Source organism: Phasianus colchicus, chromosome 14, assembly GCF_987193195.1.
Source record: "Phasianus colchicus chromosome 14, bPhaCol1.hap1.1, whole genome shotgun sequence".
NCBI lineage: Eukaryota > Metazoa > Chordata > Aves > Galliformes > Phasianidae > Phasianus > Phasianus colchicus.
This window is the reverse complement of record NC_143449.1, coordinates 16,457,169-16,477,511: the sequence shown is the minus strand read 5'-3', so window position 1 is coordinate 16,477,511 and position 20,343 is coordinate 16,457,169. Positions and strand designations below refer to the sequence as shown.

The 20,343-nt window shown below is 44.6% G+C and overlaps 1 protein-coding gene across 1 annotated transcript in view; it reads right to left on the bottom strand.

Moving 5' to 3' along the window:
• Positions 1–20,343, bottom strand: part of GPC4 (glypican 4) — a 62,446-nt gene that overhangs the window by 23,889 nt on the left and 18,214 nt on the right. Inside the window, exon 2 of the mRNA XM_031594225.2 lies at positions 13,072–13,230. Coding sequence (XP_031450085.1) covers positions 13,072–13,230 — 159 coding nt within the window. The remainder of the gene's footprint in view (positions 1–13,071; positions 13,231–20,343) is intronic.

The following is a 20,343-nucleotide window of genomic DNA, read 5'->3' as shown; positions in this document are numbered from 1 at the left end:
AAAGTCAGTAAAATGGAAAAAATTAAGCAGTCTTTACATTACCATTCAGCTTGAAAAAAGTCATTCTGGAGCCCCAAACTATCAGAAAGTAAAATATATTAAGAAGTGTTCTAAAAAAGCTGGTTTAAAAAAAAAAAAATCTTTTTAATTACTGTCAGTTCATTTTCTGCAACGATAATAAACCAACCTCAAAAACTAACAATTTCAGAACTTTTTTAAAAACAGACTCAAAAATCCACCTTCATGTTCTTTCTCCTCTCTTTCAACTCTGCCAGATCTCAGGGCAGGGCCTGCCTCTAATTATGTAATTGGTTCTGATTGCAGACAGGACTTCAGATGTTTGTGGCAGTACAAAGAAAGTGCAATTAAGCCCGAATTTGCTCAAAATCCAAGGGCTAAACGCTTGACACTGACAAGAAGGCCAAGAGATTTTTCAGCTGACGGAGAGCGGCTCTGGGTTTCATGGCTTTCAAAAAGCAAAGGCCAGCTTCAGTTCAGTGTTTGAGAACACCAGACAGACTGGTGCCGGAAAGCAGCCACTGCTGGAACACCGTCACAGCATCGTGGCAGTGATGCACACGTCTCTGATGCCGGCAGCAAGGTGACCCAGTGACATCTGGCACTCCGCATGCATCTGCCAGGTCAATTTAAAGAACATCCCCCTCCAAGTCAGTGCTGCCAAAGACGCAACGCTTGGGAAAAGGCTTCGTTTCCAACGGAGGGAGGTGCAGGTACTGCTGAGGGCAAACTGGACACTGCTAATTAAGCTGATCTACATCAGCACAAGTGAAAAGACAATCCGCTCCTATGTAAGCGGCGGCGGTTCAAAGGAGAAATCCCAGCATTTAGCAGGTCTGAAAGATCACCCTACTTGACAATCTTTGCCTTGGATATCTGTCAGACGAGATAAAATAATAGAGGAGAGATTCACTAAGCTTTTTAGGCCATTTTGGAACACAACTGCACTTGTACAGGCATGGGAGGGAGCTAAGGCAAGCAAAAGTACCACGGGGACTTCCACCATGTGCTGGTGGTCAGCATAAGCTGCTCACAATTGAAATTTTCCCTGCCCACCCAACAGGACCTGCAAAACCCTCCCAGGAAAACAAAACCCACAAAGGTGCCGGTGCTCATCCATGTGCTCCGAGCCCAGCAGGACATCGGCACCCAGGCTGCAGCCTCAAAGGGGGCCTGGGGAGAGGGTTATTTTATGCATGCCACTGCAATTGAGGATTCTGACCTCTGCTTTTCTGTGACTCATATTCAATAAATATTTTTTAATAAAACATGCCTCTGTTGGTTTTTTTTTAATCCTCAAAGGAGTAATGTTTAAAGCCAGAAGTTGTTAGAAGGAGGGGGTAGAATATTTTGGCGTGGTGTGAATTTAAACCTTGTTAAAATGTATTAAAGTATGCTGAAGTTCAGATTTTAGTCTTCAAAGTGGTCCAGTACAAACAAAGACTAACACAGAAAACATTTTCTGGAAAAACTGAAACATTCTTCGAGTTCCTGACGAACAAAGTCATGGGGCTTGGTGGTTGACATAGCTGTATATAATGCAGCCTCTTAGGAGCACAAGAGAAATGATCCAGGGAAGAAGAGATTGATTTCAAACACCCGACACGTCCTCTGTCCAATATCAGCAGGAACCTCCACTTTCGTTCCCATGACTGGCATTTCCTCTCCAGGAAGATTTTTTTCTGTTGAGTTTATACTATAGAGATTAGCTTGGTGTATATTAATTTCTAATTCACTTAATCATTTTGAAGGCTCACTTCCTTCCTTAGCTCAGGCCTTTTAATATCACTAAATAAGCTGTTTACTTAAACACTTTCATACCAGGCACAAGATCTGGCAGATGCATCAGCAGAACTCTTTGGTAACAACTGTATTTCAAAACGACATTGATGTGAAACCCATTACATATTTCCAACTATTGGTCTAAAGGAACCCAACGCCATGTTTGAAGCCAAGAAAGTTATCTCAAGCAGCACATCTATATTGCTAGAACCAATTCATTCTCCAACCTAGACTTAATTACTGGTTTTGCTCTGAACTGAAAGTTGAATAAACTGATTCAGGCTTTAGAGCAGTTCATCCCTTCACAAATTTTAATCTGGACTAAAACCAGGTATGTTCATTAATTATCCTAAAAAAACAAACAAAGGGAAAAAAAAATCCCGTAAACCAAATTAGTTGTAAACATATGTGCACAGTCTCTTCCCTCTCCCCTTAAGGACATCAGCTTGGGTGAGAAACCAACACTTCCCTTGTGCAAACCAGGAGTAAAGACATTTGCAGCAAAGAGAGGAAAGTCCAACAGTCCTTTTTATGACTTAAATGCTAATCTGACTGGTAACTCAGTCTGTCTCATTAGATATTAATCCTCCCCTTCACAGAAACAAGCTGATTAGCAAACGCCAGTGTAACCCAGCATTAACCTTGCCAGCACAAGAAGAAAAATGGCAGGTTCCTCTCTTACATCTTGACTGTTTGCTGGGTAAAATAAATGACCACCTTTCATTTGTATTAGAAGTTGACTTGTTCTCAAACAAAGCAAACACACAAAGGACTTGGTTGCTTATTTTACAGCACTGTAAAAGCACGTTTTACAGCTGTGTTGCAAGCAATCTGTACTCATTAAATTATCACTCTGACAGGCTTCCTGTGAAAAGCTGTCAAATGCAAACATTTTTCACAGACGACAAACCATAGTTTGCCAGTGCTCTCCCAGACTCTGCTATCCAGAGAGATGTCAGGCTTTGGCTTCTCGGTTATCTGGTTTAAACTCACAGACCAAGGGGTGACACCCGGACAAACAGACAAAAGCAAGCAGCAAAATCAGGAAACGTTTCACCAATTGATCCCCAGAAGCAGCAATGTGGTTTTCAAGCAAATCCAGCACATCTCACCTGCCTGGTCTCCAAGCTAATAGCAGAGCACAGAGAGCTGCTTGGGTTATAGGGAGAAGTTTTGGCATTTTGCAGGCCACAGGCAAGTGCCAGCAAGGCCGTGGCACAAGCTGGGACACAAGCTGCAGGACAGACAGCAAAGTGCTGAGAAGAACAGACAGCAGCACCGCGTTTGGGTTGCACAAAATTAAGGAGCAGCATCTGAGCAGTCAGTATCAATCTCACAGAAACAGAGGCTGCTTTAGACAGAAATCCTCCACAAGCAGCGTTCCTGAAAACCCACTTTCGAGCACCTATACCCATCTCTCTGTGTTTGGTATCAGTGTTATTCATGACTTACTGAACGCTGCAAACTGTAAGGAGGTGTATAATGAGCTGTCATCTCCCTAAGAAATGCTGCCTTCCCAACACCTCATACAATCCTTGTAAATTTATTTCTGCTTGCACATTTTCCTACTTTCCCCACCTCAGCTGAGACCCACTGACAGAAAACCACCTTATCACTCAGGAAGGTGTAAGGAAGAAGGGAGCAGGGCTTGGCCATGCCAACCTCTGATGGTCCCAGGGCTGCCATTCACAGAGATATCCTATGGCAGCAGCCAGAAAATCTTTTCTAATACCAGGATGAAACTCTGAAATTTGTAAATAAATCCTCTGGACTCTATGGACTTTGCTGCTCCAGAGGAAGATGACATTTATAATGCAATTAACTTCTCGAGATAGAAAAGGATGTAATCTGCAGACAGGCAAGCTACAGCTCTGGGCTATGTTTATTCTTTCAACACGTTTGAATTTCAGTGTAGAATTTCAATGCCAGCACTCAGGGGAAAACCTAGGATGTCAGGAAAAAGTAAGAAAGACTGGACATGACACATCTGATATTTCTGTAATAAGAGTCCTGGAGGAAAAGGAATTCCTGCTTTTAAACAAGCCCTACCATAAAACAAATTTCCACAATGGGAAAATTTAACCACAGTTACTTGGCAGTTTCCTTTTTCCAGGTAATTCAAGCAATCACCTGCTTGCAGCTTGAGGGCAGACCAGCCCTGCTGGTAACCCAGCTCCTCCTGAAGGTGCTTCCACATCACACCAGTTTCACAGCCAGAAGAATTCTAAACAATTTCCCTTCCAAGCTGTGGATACATTAGCTATTCGAAGAAACAATCACTCCACCCACTGTAGGGCACAGGGCAAATTCCACCTACAAACCATAAATCCACTTCCTTGGACTCTTTTTTTTTTTTTCTAATGTTGAGTTCACAGGTCTCATCTGAAAATATCCTCAAGGAGGAAAACGTTACATCCGTTCCTATTTCTTGTGCTAACATTTGCAGATATTTAGAGTGGGATTTTCATATGAGATGGCTTTTGATGGGGAAAGCCCTCTGCTGTACAGTACAGCCCTACTTAAATCAAAGGCAGCTCCTGGAGATTAGAGGAACACATCAGAGGGGCACGCTGCAGTTCACCCACAGCCCGTTTTGGCATTTCCCTACAAACACTGGTAAGGAGGGCAGCCCCAATCCAAAAGCCCTGAGAGCTCAACAAAGAGCTGCTCACCCTGGAGTGTGAAGTTTTGCTTTGAATTTCCTCATTGTCAGGGATGAAATGCACAGGTGCCCCTTTGTTGGCACATGTGTCCTTCCAAACCAGGGCTATGCCACGTTTCCCCTTCCCAGCAGCCTTCAGAGGTTCTAAATTTCCCACGCATCAGGTGTGCTTATTTTATAGCCATGTTTTCAACTGGCCTTAGAGTTATTCTGATGAAGATTTCCAAATTAACTATGCAAACTGGTAGACATGCAATTATTGAACACACCTTAAGAAACAAATAAAACCAGATTTGAGCACACGGAGGGAATATGCTGTATTTTTATGGGCACAACTAATTAGTTTTAGATAATTTGCCACCCACCTTTTCAGGTATTCTTTTAATATGTTGTCCAGATTATGATTAATTAAGGACCGTCTGCCTTAGCGAAACCTTTAATTTGCTTGTCTGTATAGATAATGACGTTTTCTAGTGCACGCAGCAGAGTGCTGCCACAAAGAGATTAATTATACTTTCCCATGAAATGGTTTACTCATAAAATGTGCATAGCAGCAAGATGGATTACCAGGCAGACACCCTTGCCCAAAGCTGCAGCACAGAGGGGCTTTGCATCCCCATCCCCTCGTATAGGTGCATCCGTGGATGCAAACCCACCCTACAGCTCTCCTCAATGATGCACGCAGAATTCACACCAGACAGACAGAAGAGCCTTGGGAAGAAAAGGCACCAACGTTTCACAGTTTCAAAGCTGAAGCTATCCACAGCTATGCCACCTACCCCAAAGGAAAAAGAAGATTTTTTTTCCTAAACGTGCCTCATTACTTTTAATACGCTTTCACTTCCTTTATTACATATATCACATTTGTAATTTCCACCAGGGAAAAACAAACCATAGCTTAACAACCTTTTTCCAGAAGTGCTGAGAAACCGATGAATACATAGTGTTAACACATTTATTGAATATGAACTCAGGAAGGGCAGGGCAAATCCACAAGCTGTTCCTCTGTCCTGTTTTCAAACATGTGTTAGCACTTAGTGACATGGGAAGGACTCTTCCGCATAGTTAGAAGAAACACAGGCTTAAATCACCAGTGTCACAGAAACAGCCATGATATGTGAGCCTCAGAGAGCTAGGAGGCACTGCCAAATCTCTCACAACTTTCCTTAATTATTCAAACGCTTCAAGACAAAAACAACAACTGGGACACAACGTCACAAAGGGGAAAAAAGAGAAAAATAATGATTTAAAAAGCAAACAAACGAAAAAGATTTCTAGAACTTCTTGTTTCTGGTGGGCCCAAGAACATTCATGTGTACCCCAGGGCTGGCAGGAACTCAGAAAAGCTAACACTCAGCCCAGTGCTGTCACACAGTGATCAAACTCTGTAAAGGAATGAAGCAACGAAAGAGAGGGAGAAAAAAAAGCACTGAACGGTATCAAGACTACTGTCTGTGATTCAGGAAGCAAATAACAGCACACCACGTCCTGCTCCACCTAACACCTACCTAACAATTAGGAAAGCAGAAGTGCTCCAGTTCCTTCTTCGTGCATCCTGAAGGACAAACACAAGCTTCATCTCCTCCTCACCTCCATTTCCAGAGATCTTCCACGCTCACACTTCCTGCTCTGGGCCATTTATAGAGGTTTAATCCCCCAGTAAAACATCCTTCATCCCAAGCTCCCAACCCAGCAACCACGACTCAACACCATCTTCTCCATCACTCCTCCCTTACTGCTGCCCTCCAGTCTTCTCCTGGCTCATTTTCACCACACCCATTCCCCTGTTACTTCCCAGCTGCTTCAGAACGAGGGCCAGCTGGTACCAAAACACCGACTTCTCACCCCAACACAGCAAACAGCAGCTGTGAAAACTCTGAAGCGAGTCCTTTCGAGCTGCATCCTGCATTTCTTAAGAGCTTTCTGGAGCACTCAAAGGTATTTGACACGTGCATCTTTTTCTAAGCCTCCCTTCCCATGACTGCTGTTGAAGAGCCTGAAGAGGACCTGTGCTGCTGAGTAGCTGACAGCTTTCTCACTCCTGTTACCTCAGTTCCCTCCGTCTCACATTGCACTGAGCTCTCCCAGGCAGAGCCAGTGCTCTTCTTCACCCAGTGTGCAAACAACTGGATGCTAAGCTACACGTAACACTGATAAGGCAGCAGCACAAGCCAGCTCCAGGGGAATATCATGCAATCGAGCCCACTGCAAGAACCCAAACGCCACCAGCTCCGTCAGCATCCAGGGAGCAGCTCCCCGTACCACACAAGCAATCAGAGCCTGCACAATCACTAGGCAGGAAGGAGGAAAAGAGAGTTAATTTTAAACAGACAAACAATAGCTCATTGACAGGTTGACAGCAATTAGTAACCGGAGAACACCAGATACGTTTCCTGTAGCCAAGTAGAAAGCGTGCGGCCCACGTCTTTGTCTTTTGAAAAAACAAAAGCATAAGAAAGGTTTACCTGCAATCCTAACAGCAGAACTGCTTGCACCTGAGATGGTACAAAGAATACTGTCTGATTCCTCTAAGCCCACACAGAAAGTGGTCTTGCCCATAGCTGAGCCCTTCACTCAGTTACAGAAATCTCACTTTTTCCCCCTTCATCTGTGGGGAAAGAGATTCCCTCTACGTGGGGTTTCCTTCCCCCAGTGATGCTGTGACCTCAAGATCTTTGTGAGCCTCCCAAAGCAGAGGTCAGCTCCCCCTCACTGTTAGCTCAGCATCATGAACCTTCTCAAAGAACAAGAAGAAAAATCATGGTGGTTTTTTGTACCTTTTTAAAGATCTCCGGATGGAAAGGAGCCAGCTACAAGAAAAAGAATAAACAAACTTCCAGGGCAGAGAGAGCAAAGAAAGCAGACAATTTGCTTCATTATTGTTGGCGTGAGTGGGAAAGTGCAAACAAAAACCCACAAGTGGGATTTTCTAAAGGAAGTGTGTTGGTGGTTGCTCCCTTCTGCTTCTCCTGAATCACTCCATCTGTACCCCAGACAAGCACAAGTCCAAAACCAAGTCTGAAGGACCAGCTCTCAGCAGGAGGCAATGGTTTTCACTGCAAAGCACAAGGGATCATCCCACCATTCTCCACCCAGGTTGGTATGTGAGGTTTTGTGACAATCCTTTCTGGAGAGGAAAGAATGAGGCTGTGCCTTCACCTGCTCTTGAGTGGCAGCAGATTGACCACTCTGCTTTGTCACCTGTATGTTAATGCAAGGTTCTAATGGCAGAGCTGTCTCCTCAAAAATTTGTTCAGAAAACACACGGCTCTTGCACAACAGGCATTAAAGGTCCACTGCAACTCCAGTCTCCCTCTGCACAGCTCCTGATGCACTGGGATCCTCGGAACAGCCTTCTGCAGGTACCACAAACATGAGGTACCCTAGCACAAGAGTGGGACAAAGCTCCACTTCTCTGCTCTTGCGGGCAGTTTCTGTTAAAAGAGTTAATGTGACAGTAAGGTCCCAAAGGGCAGTTATTTTGGTCAGGTGTAGCATCCTGATTATCCGCCAAATTCTAACTTTAGGAACCGGACAGTCACAGGGCTCATCTTTCACTGTTTGTCTCCGCTCTGTCCGGAGCAGTGGGAAGGAGACCACCAAGATGGAGGACAGGCCTCAATGAAGGGAGCATGCCTCTCCTCTTCCCCTGGGATGGCAGCTGGCTCTCCTCCTGCAGCTGCCTGCACCCAGTGCATAGTGCAAAGCAACCCGAAGGCTGTACGTGAGCCACCCATCATCAGCAAAGGGACAATGGACCAGGAAGGTTATGTCCCACTCCCACCTCTCAAAACCTGCTCCACATGCAAAAGCCCTGACCTACAATCAGCCCAGAAGAAATAACCCCACTGAACCCAACCTGTGGCCCCACGTGCCCCTTGGGGACCGCTGCCCAGCTCCTGCTGCTCGGATTCGCTTTCTTTCCGCTCGTTGTCCCACAAGGGTTTCACTTTACACGTTCATATTTGTTTTATCTTTGATACTAATGGAAAAGTCAGGGGGCAGTGGGGAGGAGCGGAGCAGAAATGGGACACTCAGCATTTAATAGCTTCCCAGATGCCGGCTGGGGCTGAGAAGTTTTGTGCAAATCCTCCTGTCGCTGAGGCACAGCGAGCACCAAGCCTACTGCATGTTTGCCTCTTGGACATAAATTACATGACATTCTTAAATATCACTGGAGGCAAAATCTTGCTCGTCTTCCCTAAATACAGAGCACTCAGAAGAAAGAGACAAAACTTAGTGTAAATGCAGCAGCTTGCTAACTGCAGAGGCAACAAACCAGCCAGCATTTCACAGCAGTCATTTAGCAGTCCCTCTGCTCACAGGGCTTTAGGGATTTGCTTTCCCCTCATTTGCTGTGCAATGAACCTAGAAAACAGAATTTCTCCCTAAAAAAGGCTTGGCATAACAGTTGCGTCTTCTGAGAGATTCAGGAGGCGTCTTTAACAAAAGCAAACAACCAAAGAACAGCTTATCTAGGAAGAAACAGGATAGCAGAAATGCTAAAGGAGAGTTATCTGCTGCTTCCTGCCCTGCTCCAATTCCTCAGAACAGCTGAGCCCAATATTCTGTTCTGGCATTCACCTCATCTTCCCAAAACCGCTGCCCCCAGCATGGAAAACTTCAGCCTGAAAGGTCAGTGGAGATGAAAGTTCAAGCTTAATAGAAGGGATCAAGCATTTAAACAATCTTAATGTCACCATTAATCCTTCCAAAATTATTAATCCTTAGGAGAGCGGAGGGGCACTAAGCGGTGAAGATGAAAAAAGGCTGCAGCCAGTGCTGTGCCATGAGATGAGGTCACACTGCACAGCTTCACAGCTTCCTCCGTGGCAGCTCAGAACAGACACCACGTCAGAGCACTCCTCCTGCATCCCATGGCTGTTGTCATATAGGGAGATGCTTATATGGCCAGGGAATGTCACCCACAAGTTTCTCAGTGAAACCTGTAAACATGTATCTGACATCACGTACACTAGGAAAACAAATCCAGCAAATCTTCACCTTAAAAACATCTAGCAATGGAGAGTCCAACAACTCCCAAAGCATATATTTTTTATTAAAAAAAAGAATTTCCCTTATTGCTGGAAATATGTACCTTTCTGCTACACTGAGGCTGGGCTAGGTTTAAATTACAACAGCAGAAACTCCCAGGAGCATACAGAGCTGTGCTGTAAGCAAATATTTAGACAGGATATATAAGATATTGGACTCCAAAGCTCCGGTCTTCTCCCTGTGCCTGCAAACCAAACACACACAGAAGAACCTGGCGCTGTACAATTACATATGAGAAGCTGACGTGACTTGTGGCCAGCCAATTGGGGACTGGTAATCAGGAGCTTGTTGTACGCTCCTGATTAAGAGGAGATAATCCATCGCTGAAGCACACGGCTTTGGTGTCAGATCAGAGCAATTCTGGCAACTGTTCCAACATCACACAGCGCTCGAGCAACAGCTGATGCAAAATGCTCCCACAGCCACAGGGCACTGCCGCCTCCATCCAAGGACTGTCCTTTTACAGTGGCAACTGCTGCAAAGGTCAAGCACATAGCAGAGGCAGCACAGATTTGCCTCTTCTCTTAGACCTGAATGTCAAGGCTAAGAGATTAGCAACCAGAGAGCCTGCACCAAAGATTTCCAGAGAGCTGGGAGGTCATGGTTTGCTTCTCGCTGTGAGGGAGCTGCTTCCCGGAGCGTCATCACCAAACACAGCGAGGTGACCCTGCAAGGGGAGTCACTGCTCCATTTGCTGGGAGTTAAGTGAATTTAGGTCTCTGCAATAACTCATCTTGCCTGTTCAGTCCAGCTTCACAGTGTAGATGATTTCCTGTTAAGCAGAGGAGGATGCATGGCTTGTATTCCATCAGCTTTATTTTCATTCAAACGGATCTGGCTACTGGTAGTGAGGCAGCCATAAGGAGCTCCAAATGTTAAAACAGGAGCAAGGGGCCATGCAAAGGAAGAGTTTGGGGGGATCGTATGCTTTTCAAATCTCATCCCCAGAGCTCAGGGCAAATACGTGGGTCTTGATCATCTCCTCCCCTTCTGAGCTGAATGTGTTGCATCCAAGCAACTGCCAAGCTACCTTCACCAGCTTTGTGTTCTGATCACCTTTCTCTTTCCGGTTATTTCAACTTATTTAAACTGAAAAAATGTTTTGAGTACACCAAGATTCAAAGATACACCCAAAACACAATCACTGTGGGGGCAACAAAGCAGGAAGGCATCTTAAAGCAGTGTTTCTCCCCGTCTCCATCCCACCCACAACTATCATTAACTGGTTGTTTAAAGGATTAAAAAGTGTCCTTGCAAAGCCTGTAAAAGACAGGAATGCCACATACCGAGGGCAGAAAAGTCAGACCAACTCAGTGAAGCATTGGCAAAGTGGAGAATTGATCCAGAAAAAGGAATGCACCTCTGCCACAAATAGGACAACTGACAAGAAATCAAACGTGCAAAGCAAAAAACAGAACATGCGTGACCAGATTACCAAGCATCGAAGATTGCAGAAAGGAAACAACCACCACAAACAGCCAATCAGTCTACAGGAGGCAACACAAACACCCAAAACCACCACAGCAGTCCAAGCACAGAGCTCCAAAAACATGCCATTATTTGGCAGGGAATCTTGAGAGAGGGAAAGGACTGAGAACTTGAGAGGGGAACTGCTCAGCCACCATCACCAAACAGCACCCTGTGAACGGGGTGCAGTCAGCCTCCAGGTGACTTGGCTAGGGAGAGAGAGGCAGTCCTGATTAAAAGTCTTCCAAGAGATATAAATAATGGAGGATGGGAATCAGTTAATTTCTGTTTCCACCCCAGGTAAGATTTTAAAAAATGCCTACATCAGTTTTGTCTACAGCAAATGAAGATTTAGATCTGATACTAACAAATGCTCAAAGATGGGAGCGTCAGGCTTGGGGACAAGCTTAAGAAGTTGCTAATTCTCCTTCATTAGTTTCAAAAAGGGCAGAGAAGCATGCTTCAGGGACAGGCTGGGCACAGCAAATCTAGCTTCCAGGAACAGGATCGCTCTATCCGCTTCCAAATTTGCCTTTCAAGGACTCCCAGGATTAAGATCAGAGGAGCCACAGCGGTGAGAGCAGCAGCAGGCACGCTGAGAGCTGCTGATGGCAGAACCACGCTGCGCCAACAGAACAGCTTCACAGAGCTCCCCAAAGCCCCCCCAGACTGAAGCACTGCCATATCTCACCATGAAACAAGAAGACACACCTAGAAATACATCTACACCATGTCAGGGATGCTAACAGAGTGAACCAAGCATGCCCTATGTGTTCAGTGCAGCATTTTAAGGAGCCTCATTGTTCATTAAAGGTGAAGCAGATGCTGTTCCTCTGGCCTCTTTCAAAGGGCTTATCTATGGGCTGGATTTCATTAAGTGCCTTGCTCTGTATTTAATAAGCTTGCAAGTCTAGACACTTTGGTTCTCTCTCTATCACTCTTTGGTGTAGCAGCAGGTAGAGGCAACAGAGGTTTAAGAGGGAAATACTCAGCTAGTAGATTTAGATGCTATCAAGAGCATTGCATAATTTCACTTTGACTCACTGCAATTTCATACTCAGGGACTTTTTCCTCCTCACAGGTGCCAACTTCTTTTGAAGGAAAGGGGCTGCTACTTGCTGTAGCAGCAAAGAGGAAGTCCCTGGGAGGTTCAAGGCACAGACTTCAGCGTGTTGGTTCACACGGATTCTCTACTAACAACCAAACAAGGGAGAAAAAATAAACCTGAAGAACTGTGCATGGGAATCACCCTCTGCTAACAGATGGCAGTGATGCAATGGACACAAAGAAAGTCCTGACAACCAATCCAGTCCACCTAACTCATCAGATATATTCACATGCATCTAGGTGTCACCTCATCCCCACAGCCAAGAAGGACAGCCCTTCTTGCAGGAGCATGATGCTGGGCACACAGGGAATACAGGACACTGGCACAGGTGAGTGCCAGATACTTCCATAGGGAGTTTCTTCCATCAGGCTATGAGGAGAGCACAGCCTTCCTGCTGATCCGAGGGCAACAATGAGACAAGACATTTGCTTATCAGTCAGCAATTGGTGTCACTTGAGTGATGGGAACTCAGCCGAGACTTTGTTCGCTTTGCTTCTGACCCAAGCATCACACTTGAACTCTTGGTTTCCGCACAAAGACATCTCTGTATTTATTTATTTACTGCTCTATTTAGCCCCAAAGGCTAAGTGAGCTGATACAAACCCTGCTGGTTCATAACAAACTGGGAAAGATCTGCATTTTTGTGGATCGGGGCTGCAAGATGTGCATGTTACAATCACATGCACCACGGGGATATACAAACAAACTCACTGCAACCTAAGTTAACAGCAGTAGAGTTTTTTGGAAGATTAATCAGAAAAAGATCTCTCTTTAGGAAACAAACAACTGTAATCAGCAAATATTTCTTTCACAGGGGATTGCAAAACAAGCCGTGCGCTGCCCTCACCACCAGAGCAACGAGTCGTGAACTTCCCCAGCAAAGGGGGAGGCAGAGCAGAACAACTGCACACAGAACAACAGGACGGGAATTCTTAGCATTTTATGCAAAGGAAAGTAAGTTCAAGGTCTCTGCACTCACCATCAAACTTCTTGTATCGGGAACTAAACATCGTCTGTAAGTGATTGCTAAGCTCTACGACGGCGTTTCTGAAGTCGTGTTTGCTCAGTTGACTGTATCTCTCTTCCATTTCTTGAGTGCAGCACGTGTAGGCTTGGGAGCAGACTTTCAAGTGGTCGCCTTAAAAACAAAGAAAATATTCTAAGTCAGAGGAATTCCCTTTGCGACACAAAGAGGTCAGTGTGCGAGGCCCCGTGGTGGCACCGTCTCCAGGGAGTTTTAATTACTTTCAGTTCCCTCAGTTAATACATAATACACCACATCAATGACATCGGTCCTTTTTGAACAGAAAAATCCTTTTTTCCTTCTCCTTCCCTTCAACTATCACTGATGTATTCTAAGAATCAAAAGATATCACTGATATGAAAACAAACTCGTTTTATGTAACTGCTTGTGAAAAGACTTTACGTTTCCCAGCTTTTAATTTTACAGTTTTCTGTCATCGTCTTGGGTGAAACTGTGTTTGTTTTGCAAAATTCAAACGTATTTTTCTTCCCTCACCCTCAAAGATAGCTCTCATAAAAGTCTTATGGCTCAAGATTGCTTGGCCAGAGGAATCTCCAGTATCTCCCTTACCCCTGAGTGCCTCAGCACAAGGAGGCAGATGCTGAGAATTCCCCCAGAGGTCCAGCAACAACCTCCAGCACTGCTGGGGCTCACCAGGACTCACCCTAAGAGCTGCAGGGCACAGAGAATCACTACATACCTTCTCAAGAGCCTCCCAGACTGCTAAAGCATTGGGAAGATCTGCAGTGAACAAGAGCTATTCCTGCTCTATGCAAAACAAAGCCAGATTGTGATCAGTGCAACCAGATCTGGCCCACAATCTGCATGATTCTCCCAGCTACCAAACCTTCACGCTGCTGTGTGTGGATTTCTTGCCTAGAAATGTTGACCACTCTCAGACAGACCATTTTTCGACAGTTAAAACCATACATATTAATTAAACACACACATTCCATCTCTAAGACTGCCCTCTCCTCAACAGTTTTCCTTTTGTGCCACAGGATTTGTTTGTTTGCTCAGGCATTACAGAGACCTTGACCAACAGATAATTCTGCCACAACTAATTTATTGCACGAGACTGTCTGCTGCTCGAAGTCCGGTACAGAAAACAGCCCAGCTTAGACAGCCTTCAGAAAACAAAGGAAAAAACTCACCGTCTCCTCAGAGACTCTTTTTCTCTCCCTTTTTCTTTTTGTTTTCCCACGCTTTTACACACTCCTTTTCCTCCCAGGAACACCTCCAATGACAAGCACACAGCATTAGGACTAGGGCACAGTGCTCACAATACCTGGGCATACAGAGCCTGCCTCCCCAGCCAGTGTTCAACCAAGCAAGTCCCTAGGCAAGGCCACACTATTTTACTTTGCATCCCTTTTGCTCCAATTCCAGTATAGGACTAAGCCTTCTTGACACTACAGAACACAAATAAATAGCAGCAAAGAAATAATTGCTGCTAGAGCAACAGCTAGACTTGAGATGTCAAAATCATTTAATTTTAAAACACTTGAATTTTTATTTTTTTTCCTAAATTTCAGATGGAAATATTTTACCTCACACGCATTCCATGATTTCAGTACCATTTTCATTAAGCACTTCTTCCCTTGGTGATTACAATTTACATACTTGTAATTCTTTTGTGTTGGAAGGGTAAACCTCTACCCTACTTGGCAAGCTCAAGCCTACTGTCAGCGGGATTTCTTTTCCTCGCTGCACTTCAGAGACACTTCTGAAGTTGTCCACAAATGCCTTGGGATCCCCAGAGCAGAGATGTCTTAACAACTACTCCAATTTATTGATTGATTTTAAAAAAACAGCATTAAAAACCATTAAAAGCCCAACATATTTCACAAATACAAGGAATGGTTTTATATCTGTTTACCCTACTAAACTGAAGTTAACATCTCACCTATCTGACAATGCCTTTTTCTATTAGATTAACCTGCTGCTTATTCACTTTTGCCTGTGAGGTTGTAAATAAACCTGATTTTGATCTGATGCCTCCGAAAAAGAATTACATTGCTTTATATTTCAGAGCATCGAATCAGGAGCTAACATTTCAAAGCAAAAATGTCTCTCTTTAATCCCTTTTGTCTCAGATTTGCACGGTGCTTCTCCAGTACACACTGCAAAGCCAGGCAAGGGGAATACCACTGATAGGATCTGCACAAGCCTGATTTACTATTTGGTTGATCATTAACAAATTACTCTCCAAAATGCAACTCAGGCGTTCAAAAATGAATGACCAAGCAATCTAATTATGGAAGATATTTCTCGGTCATGTCAGCACTATGTGGTCTTGGCTTGTGATCAAGAATTAGCTCTGTCTGGAGCTGAGGAGCTCCTGCCACTGAGTGCTAATGCAGGGGAGGATGCACTGTGTTACTCAGTGGTAAAAAAAACAAAAACAGAAAGTTTAAGACTGTGGGCTGCTTTTATTGAAGCTTTACTGTGCCACAATGGAAGATGCCTCTGAGAAGTCACTGAAGCCCATGTTTTCCCATGGGGAGGGTTGTCCCTTAGCACCTCCATATCACTGATCGAGTGAAGCATCAGGCACTGGTAGCTTGCAAAGAATCTCATTTCTAGCTCTCACTTCACATCAGCTCATAGGGCTCTCTGCTTTCTCCACTTGGGCAGCACCCAAATACAGGACTCGTTCCTGCAACCACTCCTAGGTCCTCCTGCTGGCAGTGAGAGCTCCTCTACCAGAAAGGAGTGAAAAACTAGGTATTTAGGCCCACTTAAGCAGACATCTAATGTTTATGTATGTTACATAAAGAACACTCATTGTGTGCGCTCGCTGTCAAGGACACATTTGGCAATAATTATTTCTCAAGTTGATACTCATCAAACAATGCCCATACAAGGCAACCCTTCATCTACTGTTGAGTGTTAAAGACTCTGCAGCTTTTGTAATTTATCACCATATGAGCCCAGCAAAATATAACTCTGCCACAGCTTCCTTTCAAGTTACGCTTTTATTGAATTGTTTGCAATCATCACACTGGGGACTGTGTGGCAAAAAGAGCTTAAGTAGCAGAGAACTACTCTAAATATCTACTGCATATGTACACCATACCTGCAACTTGTCAAGGACTTGTGGCAGATCTTTTCCATAGCCTGTCACAGCAAGATGTTATATCTATTTTATGCTACACACATATAGAGAGAGAGAGAGAAAAGCAATGGACCAAAACTAGAAGAGAAGCTTGCTCCTTAGCTAGTTAGCAATACACCTCTGGGGAATGGAATGGTTAAAGATAGAAATGCAACAGTACACAATGTCACCATCTGCAAATCTAAGGAAATGTGCTCAGAAAGGTAATCTCACAAACTTATTATTTAAGCCATTACAGAAAGACCACATTTAGCAGGCTCTGGGCACATGAAGTTTCTTCCAAATCAAGCAACTATTATGCAACATGTTGGAAAACATGTTTTCATCGAATGAGTAAGTGTGCAGTACGAACTCAGGGGCTCCATTATCTTGAAAAGCAGCTCCCTTCACCAAACAATTTTCCAAGACCTTTTCAAAATGTTGTTTCTGGACTTCCAGGCTCAACATGCCATTCCCACCCTGCTCCTTGTTGCCCTGACCAAGTACTTCTGGCTGCAAAAGCAACTTTCAGAAGCCATTAACAGGGAGGCAGAGGGGTGTTACCTCTTGAAAAGTCTCTGTGCACAGTCTAGCCCTTCATTGAAGCTCAGTCAAGGAGCCAAAAGCTCTTTATGGTCAGAGATGTTACTGTTGGACTTGGTTCCTGTGTGCGAAAACCCAGGCTGGTGGAGCATTTGGAGGCTCCCCTGCTCCCCTCCAGGAGGGGCATGCAGGGCCACCAGCATCTCAGCTCACACCCCACCACTGCCCCTCTGGTGCACATCAGCTCGTGTCATCTTTAAAAGAGCTTTATGACTTCCTCTGAATCTACTACAAAAGGAATCCTGGACTGTAATGCCGGACTCTAATCCGATTTCACACTAGACTTACATTCTAATTATCACAGAATATTAGGCTTCCACCCATCATATATAATTGACATGCTACAGAGGCTTTACAAAACCCCCAACAAAGATGACAAGAAACACTAGCATCACCCTTGAGCACAGCTCTGCTGCTCCAGCCCTACTTTAACAAGGGACAAAAAGAATAAAGAAAAATGTGAGACTGTGATTGTCTCCCATGGAGTCATCGAGAAAGACAAGGCTATCGAACCATCCACCCAACCTGACCACCTCTAATTGCACCCAAAATACCAGAAACCTCCCAGTTTTCCTGGCTACAGGAGCAAGGGATGCTCAGCACCTGCAGAACAGCCCGTAACACCTGTGAGCTGTCGGCACAGCCACACAAGAAGGGCTGTGCTGCTCCCATCACTGCTTGTGATGCTTTTAGATATTTGCTCATAGAAAGTGCTACAGAAACGTGGATAGCATCTTGTCACAGGAATATTTTTAGGGGAAATTATACTAAGTTTCAAATAGTAAAAGGAGGAAAAAGTCCTGCTCTTGGCAATGCCTGACACCCAGAGCAACCCTACTGCCCTCTGCTAGGCTATCTTACATAGGAACAACGTTTGAAGGCACGCTTGTTGCCCGGCATAAGCAGCAAACTTGAATTTTGAGTGGATGGCTCTTATCTGTGCTTTCCTCTTCCACCAGTTGGTCAGACTTCACCACTTGCTTTAAAGCAGTGCTGCTCTGGCACTTGTGTTTATTTTCCTATGGAGAATACTCCTGCAGAGATGGTCGCGTGCCAGGAAGGAAGAGATGTAAAACAGCATTGAGATTCTGCTAACAGAGGCAACGCATCTGCCACAGGCTACAGAATAAGAGACTTCTGAGCAGCTCTGACCAGGCTGGGACATACAGACCACATCTCCTTCATGCTCCTGAGCACATGGTGCTATTTTCATTCCAAGTCACAGTTTCAAACACAGCTTGCACACTTTAACCAGAAGTGCTGCATGCAGCCACCTCTCCACAACTTCCACATGGAGCCCTTTCACAGCACCAGGAGCCTTCTATCCATTCAAATGGATCCATCCATCCATTGTAGCTGCAATGTCTGCCCTGTCTTCCAGCCACCCAGTTTTGAAACCAGAAGCAATCCTCGTGCACCGTCAGCTTTGAGAGCTGGTTATGGAAGTAGAGCAATTTGGCAGCGCATGCCAACGTGCAGTGTATTTAACATCCCACTCAATTAGCAACCATTTTATATAAATGGTTTATTTGCCTTATTAATATTAAACCCACTTGTTTCCTACGCGCTTCCACTTAGGTTATTAATCAGTGCACGTTTCAGTTTTTTTGCTGATTACTCTAATGGCACAGAAAAATTCCCCAGACTCACAGAGAAAGCTTATAATATTGAAATGATTATTATTTTTTTTTTTTCTTGCAAACTTGTCAAGCAGTCAAAACACACTCTTTGATACCCAAACCAAAGCCCTTTCACCCATGCTTAACAACAGTGAACTATTTTCGGTCAAGCTTTACTGCATCTGTTAACTCAGCTGCTAATCCATCTCGCAGGCGTGGGGAACGCCAGCACACACAATGCCTCGTCGACATACCTCCCTTCAACACAACAAATAATTCTAATTATTTCCATCGCGCGTACCTACAGTTACTTAAAATACCGTACACAACCAAGGTCTGTCTGGCTTTTATTTTTCCATTTTGCTTTGCTGACAGCTTCAGGTTTGCAAATTTACAGCCAAGAGGGTCGGGGACCGAAAAGAACAAGAGAGATTTATGTGTATGTGAGCACATTAAGCCAAATGCACATTAGGAGCCTTAATTTTTGTTCAGGAAAGAGCAACTTAGGACACAAAGAGGTCCCTTGCCTTCCAGCCATTTGAGGCCAAATGTTGATGGTCGTGCTCGTCTTCTGGTCAAAGAAGGCTATGAAGCCTGAAGCATAGTATCATTAAGATTGGAAAAGACCTCCAAAATCACCAAGTCCAACCTCAACCCACCCCCACCATGCCCATAACCACATCCCACAGTGCCACATCTCCACAGTTCTGGAGCACCTCCAGGGATGGTGACCCCACCAGTCCCTGGGCAGCCCTGTGCCAGTGCTTCTGAGAAGAATTTTTTCCTAACATCCAAGCAGAACCTCCCCTGGCACAACTTGAAGCCAGTAACTCTTGCCAAGTGCACCTGAGTAATCGGTATTAAACTCAGGAATAACCCAAGCCTAGGCCAACACTGAAGCCAACATGAGTGATTTCAGGGAATCCCGGGCTCTTAATACAGTGCTTAAAACCAAAACAAGATGAAAGCCTATTTCCCACCTCATCTGCCCCCAGAACATCAAGAATTAATCCCGCTTTGGGCAAGAGTGAGGCCCTAGGTGTAGTTATGGAGGCTCCAGAAGGCTCCAGCCCTGCACCAGCGCCATCAGCGAGCTCTCCAGTTGTCTCCAAGAAACCTGGTGACCTGAGGAATAACATCGTCGCTGTTTCATTTCCACGCTGAGTCCCTCCCAGGCAGGGTGGCCCGAATGCTGCAAGGTTTTACACCCTGGCAAACTCCGCTGTGATAGAGCGCTTTCATTTCCACAAACAGGATATTGAGTCAATTAGTGGCACACCAAACGTAAACCAGACAGATGAAGATAATGCATTTCTGTAGACATCAAAAGGGAGAGAAACCACACAAAGACCTGAATACACAAATAAGGCAAGAAGGAAAAGTACATAATTAAACATACTGTTTAAGTAAGCCTGGAGAGCAAAATAGCTCAACTGGAGGATTCTCCCTGGCTCCAGCTAAAACAGAAACCTTCAATGAAAACCAAGAATTGTTTCTTAATTAAAAAACAAAACCAAAAAACCCCACTTCACACAGTTGAGGGAGAATCTGGGAAATGCAAATTCTCCTTATTATCACTGAATTCCTTAGGCATGAAATTGTTTTCATAATGTGCCTCTGCATACGTGCCTTAAGTGAGACGTGGCACACAACGGGCAATTTGTGATGAAAATTATTCTTTTTTTTTTTGTTGCTCTTGTGGTTGGCTTTTTTGTTTGTTTGTTTACTTCTCAGACAAGCAGGACGATGCACACAGCGCATAGAAGATCCATCCCAGGGCTGTCCCTGTCCCTCCACCAGTGTACTCCTAACAGTAATGCTGGGTACACCAAGAGCCAAAAATAAAGCAGACACGATAAAACCCATTAAAAACCTGCATACAGTCAGCAATCAGAGTTCTGAATACAA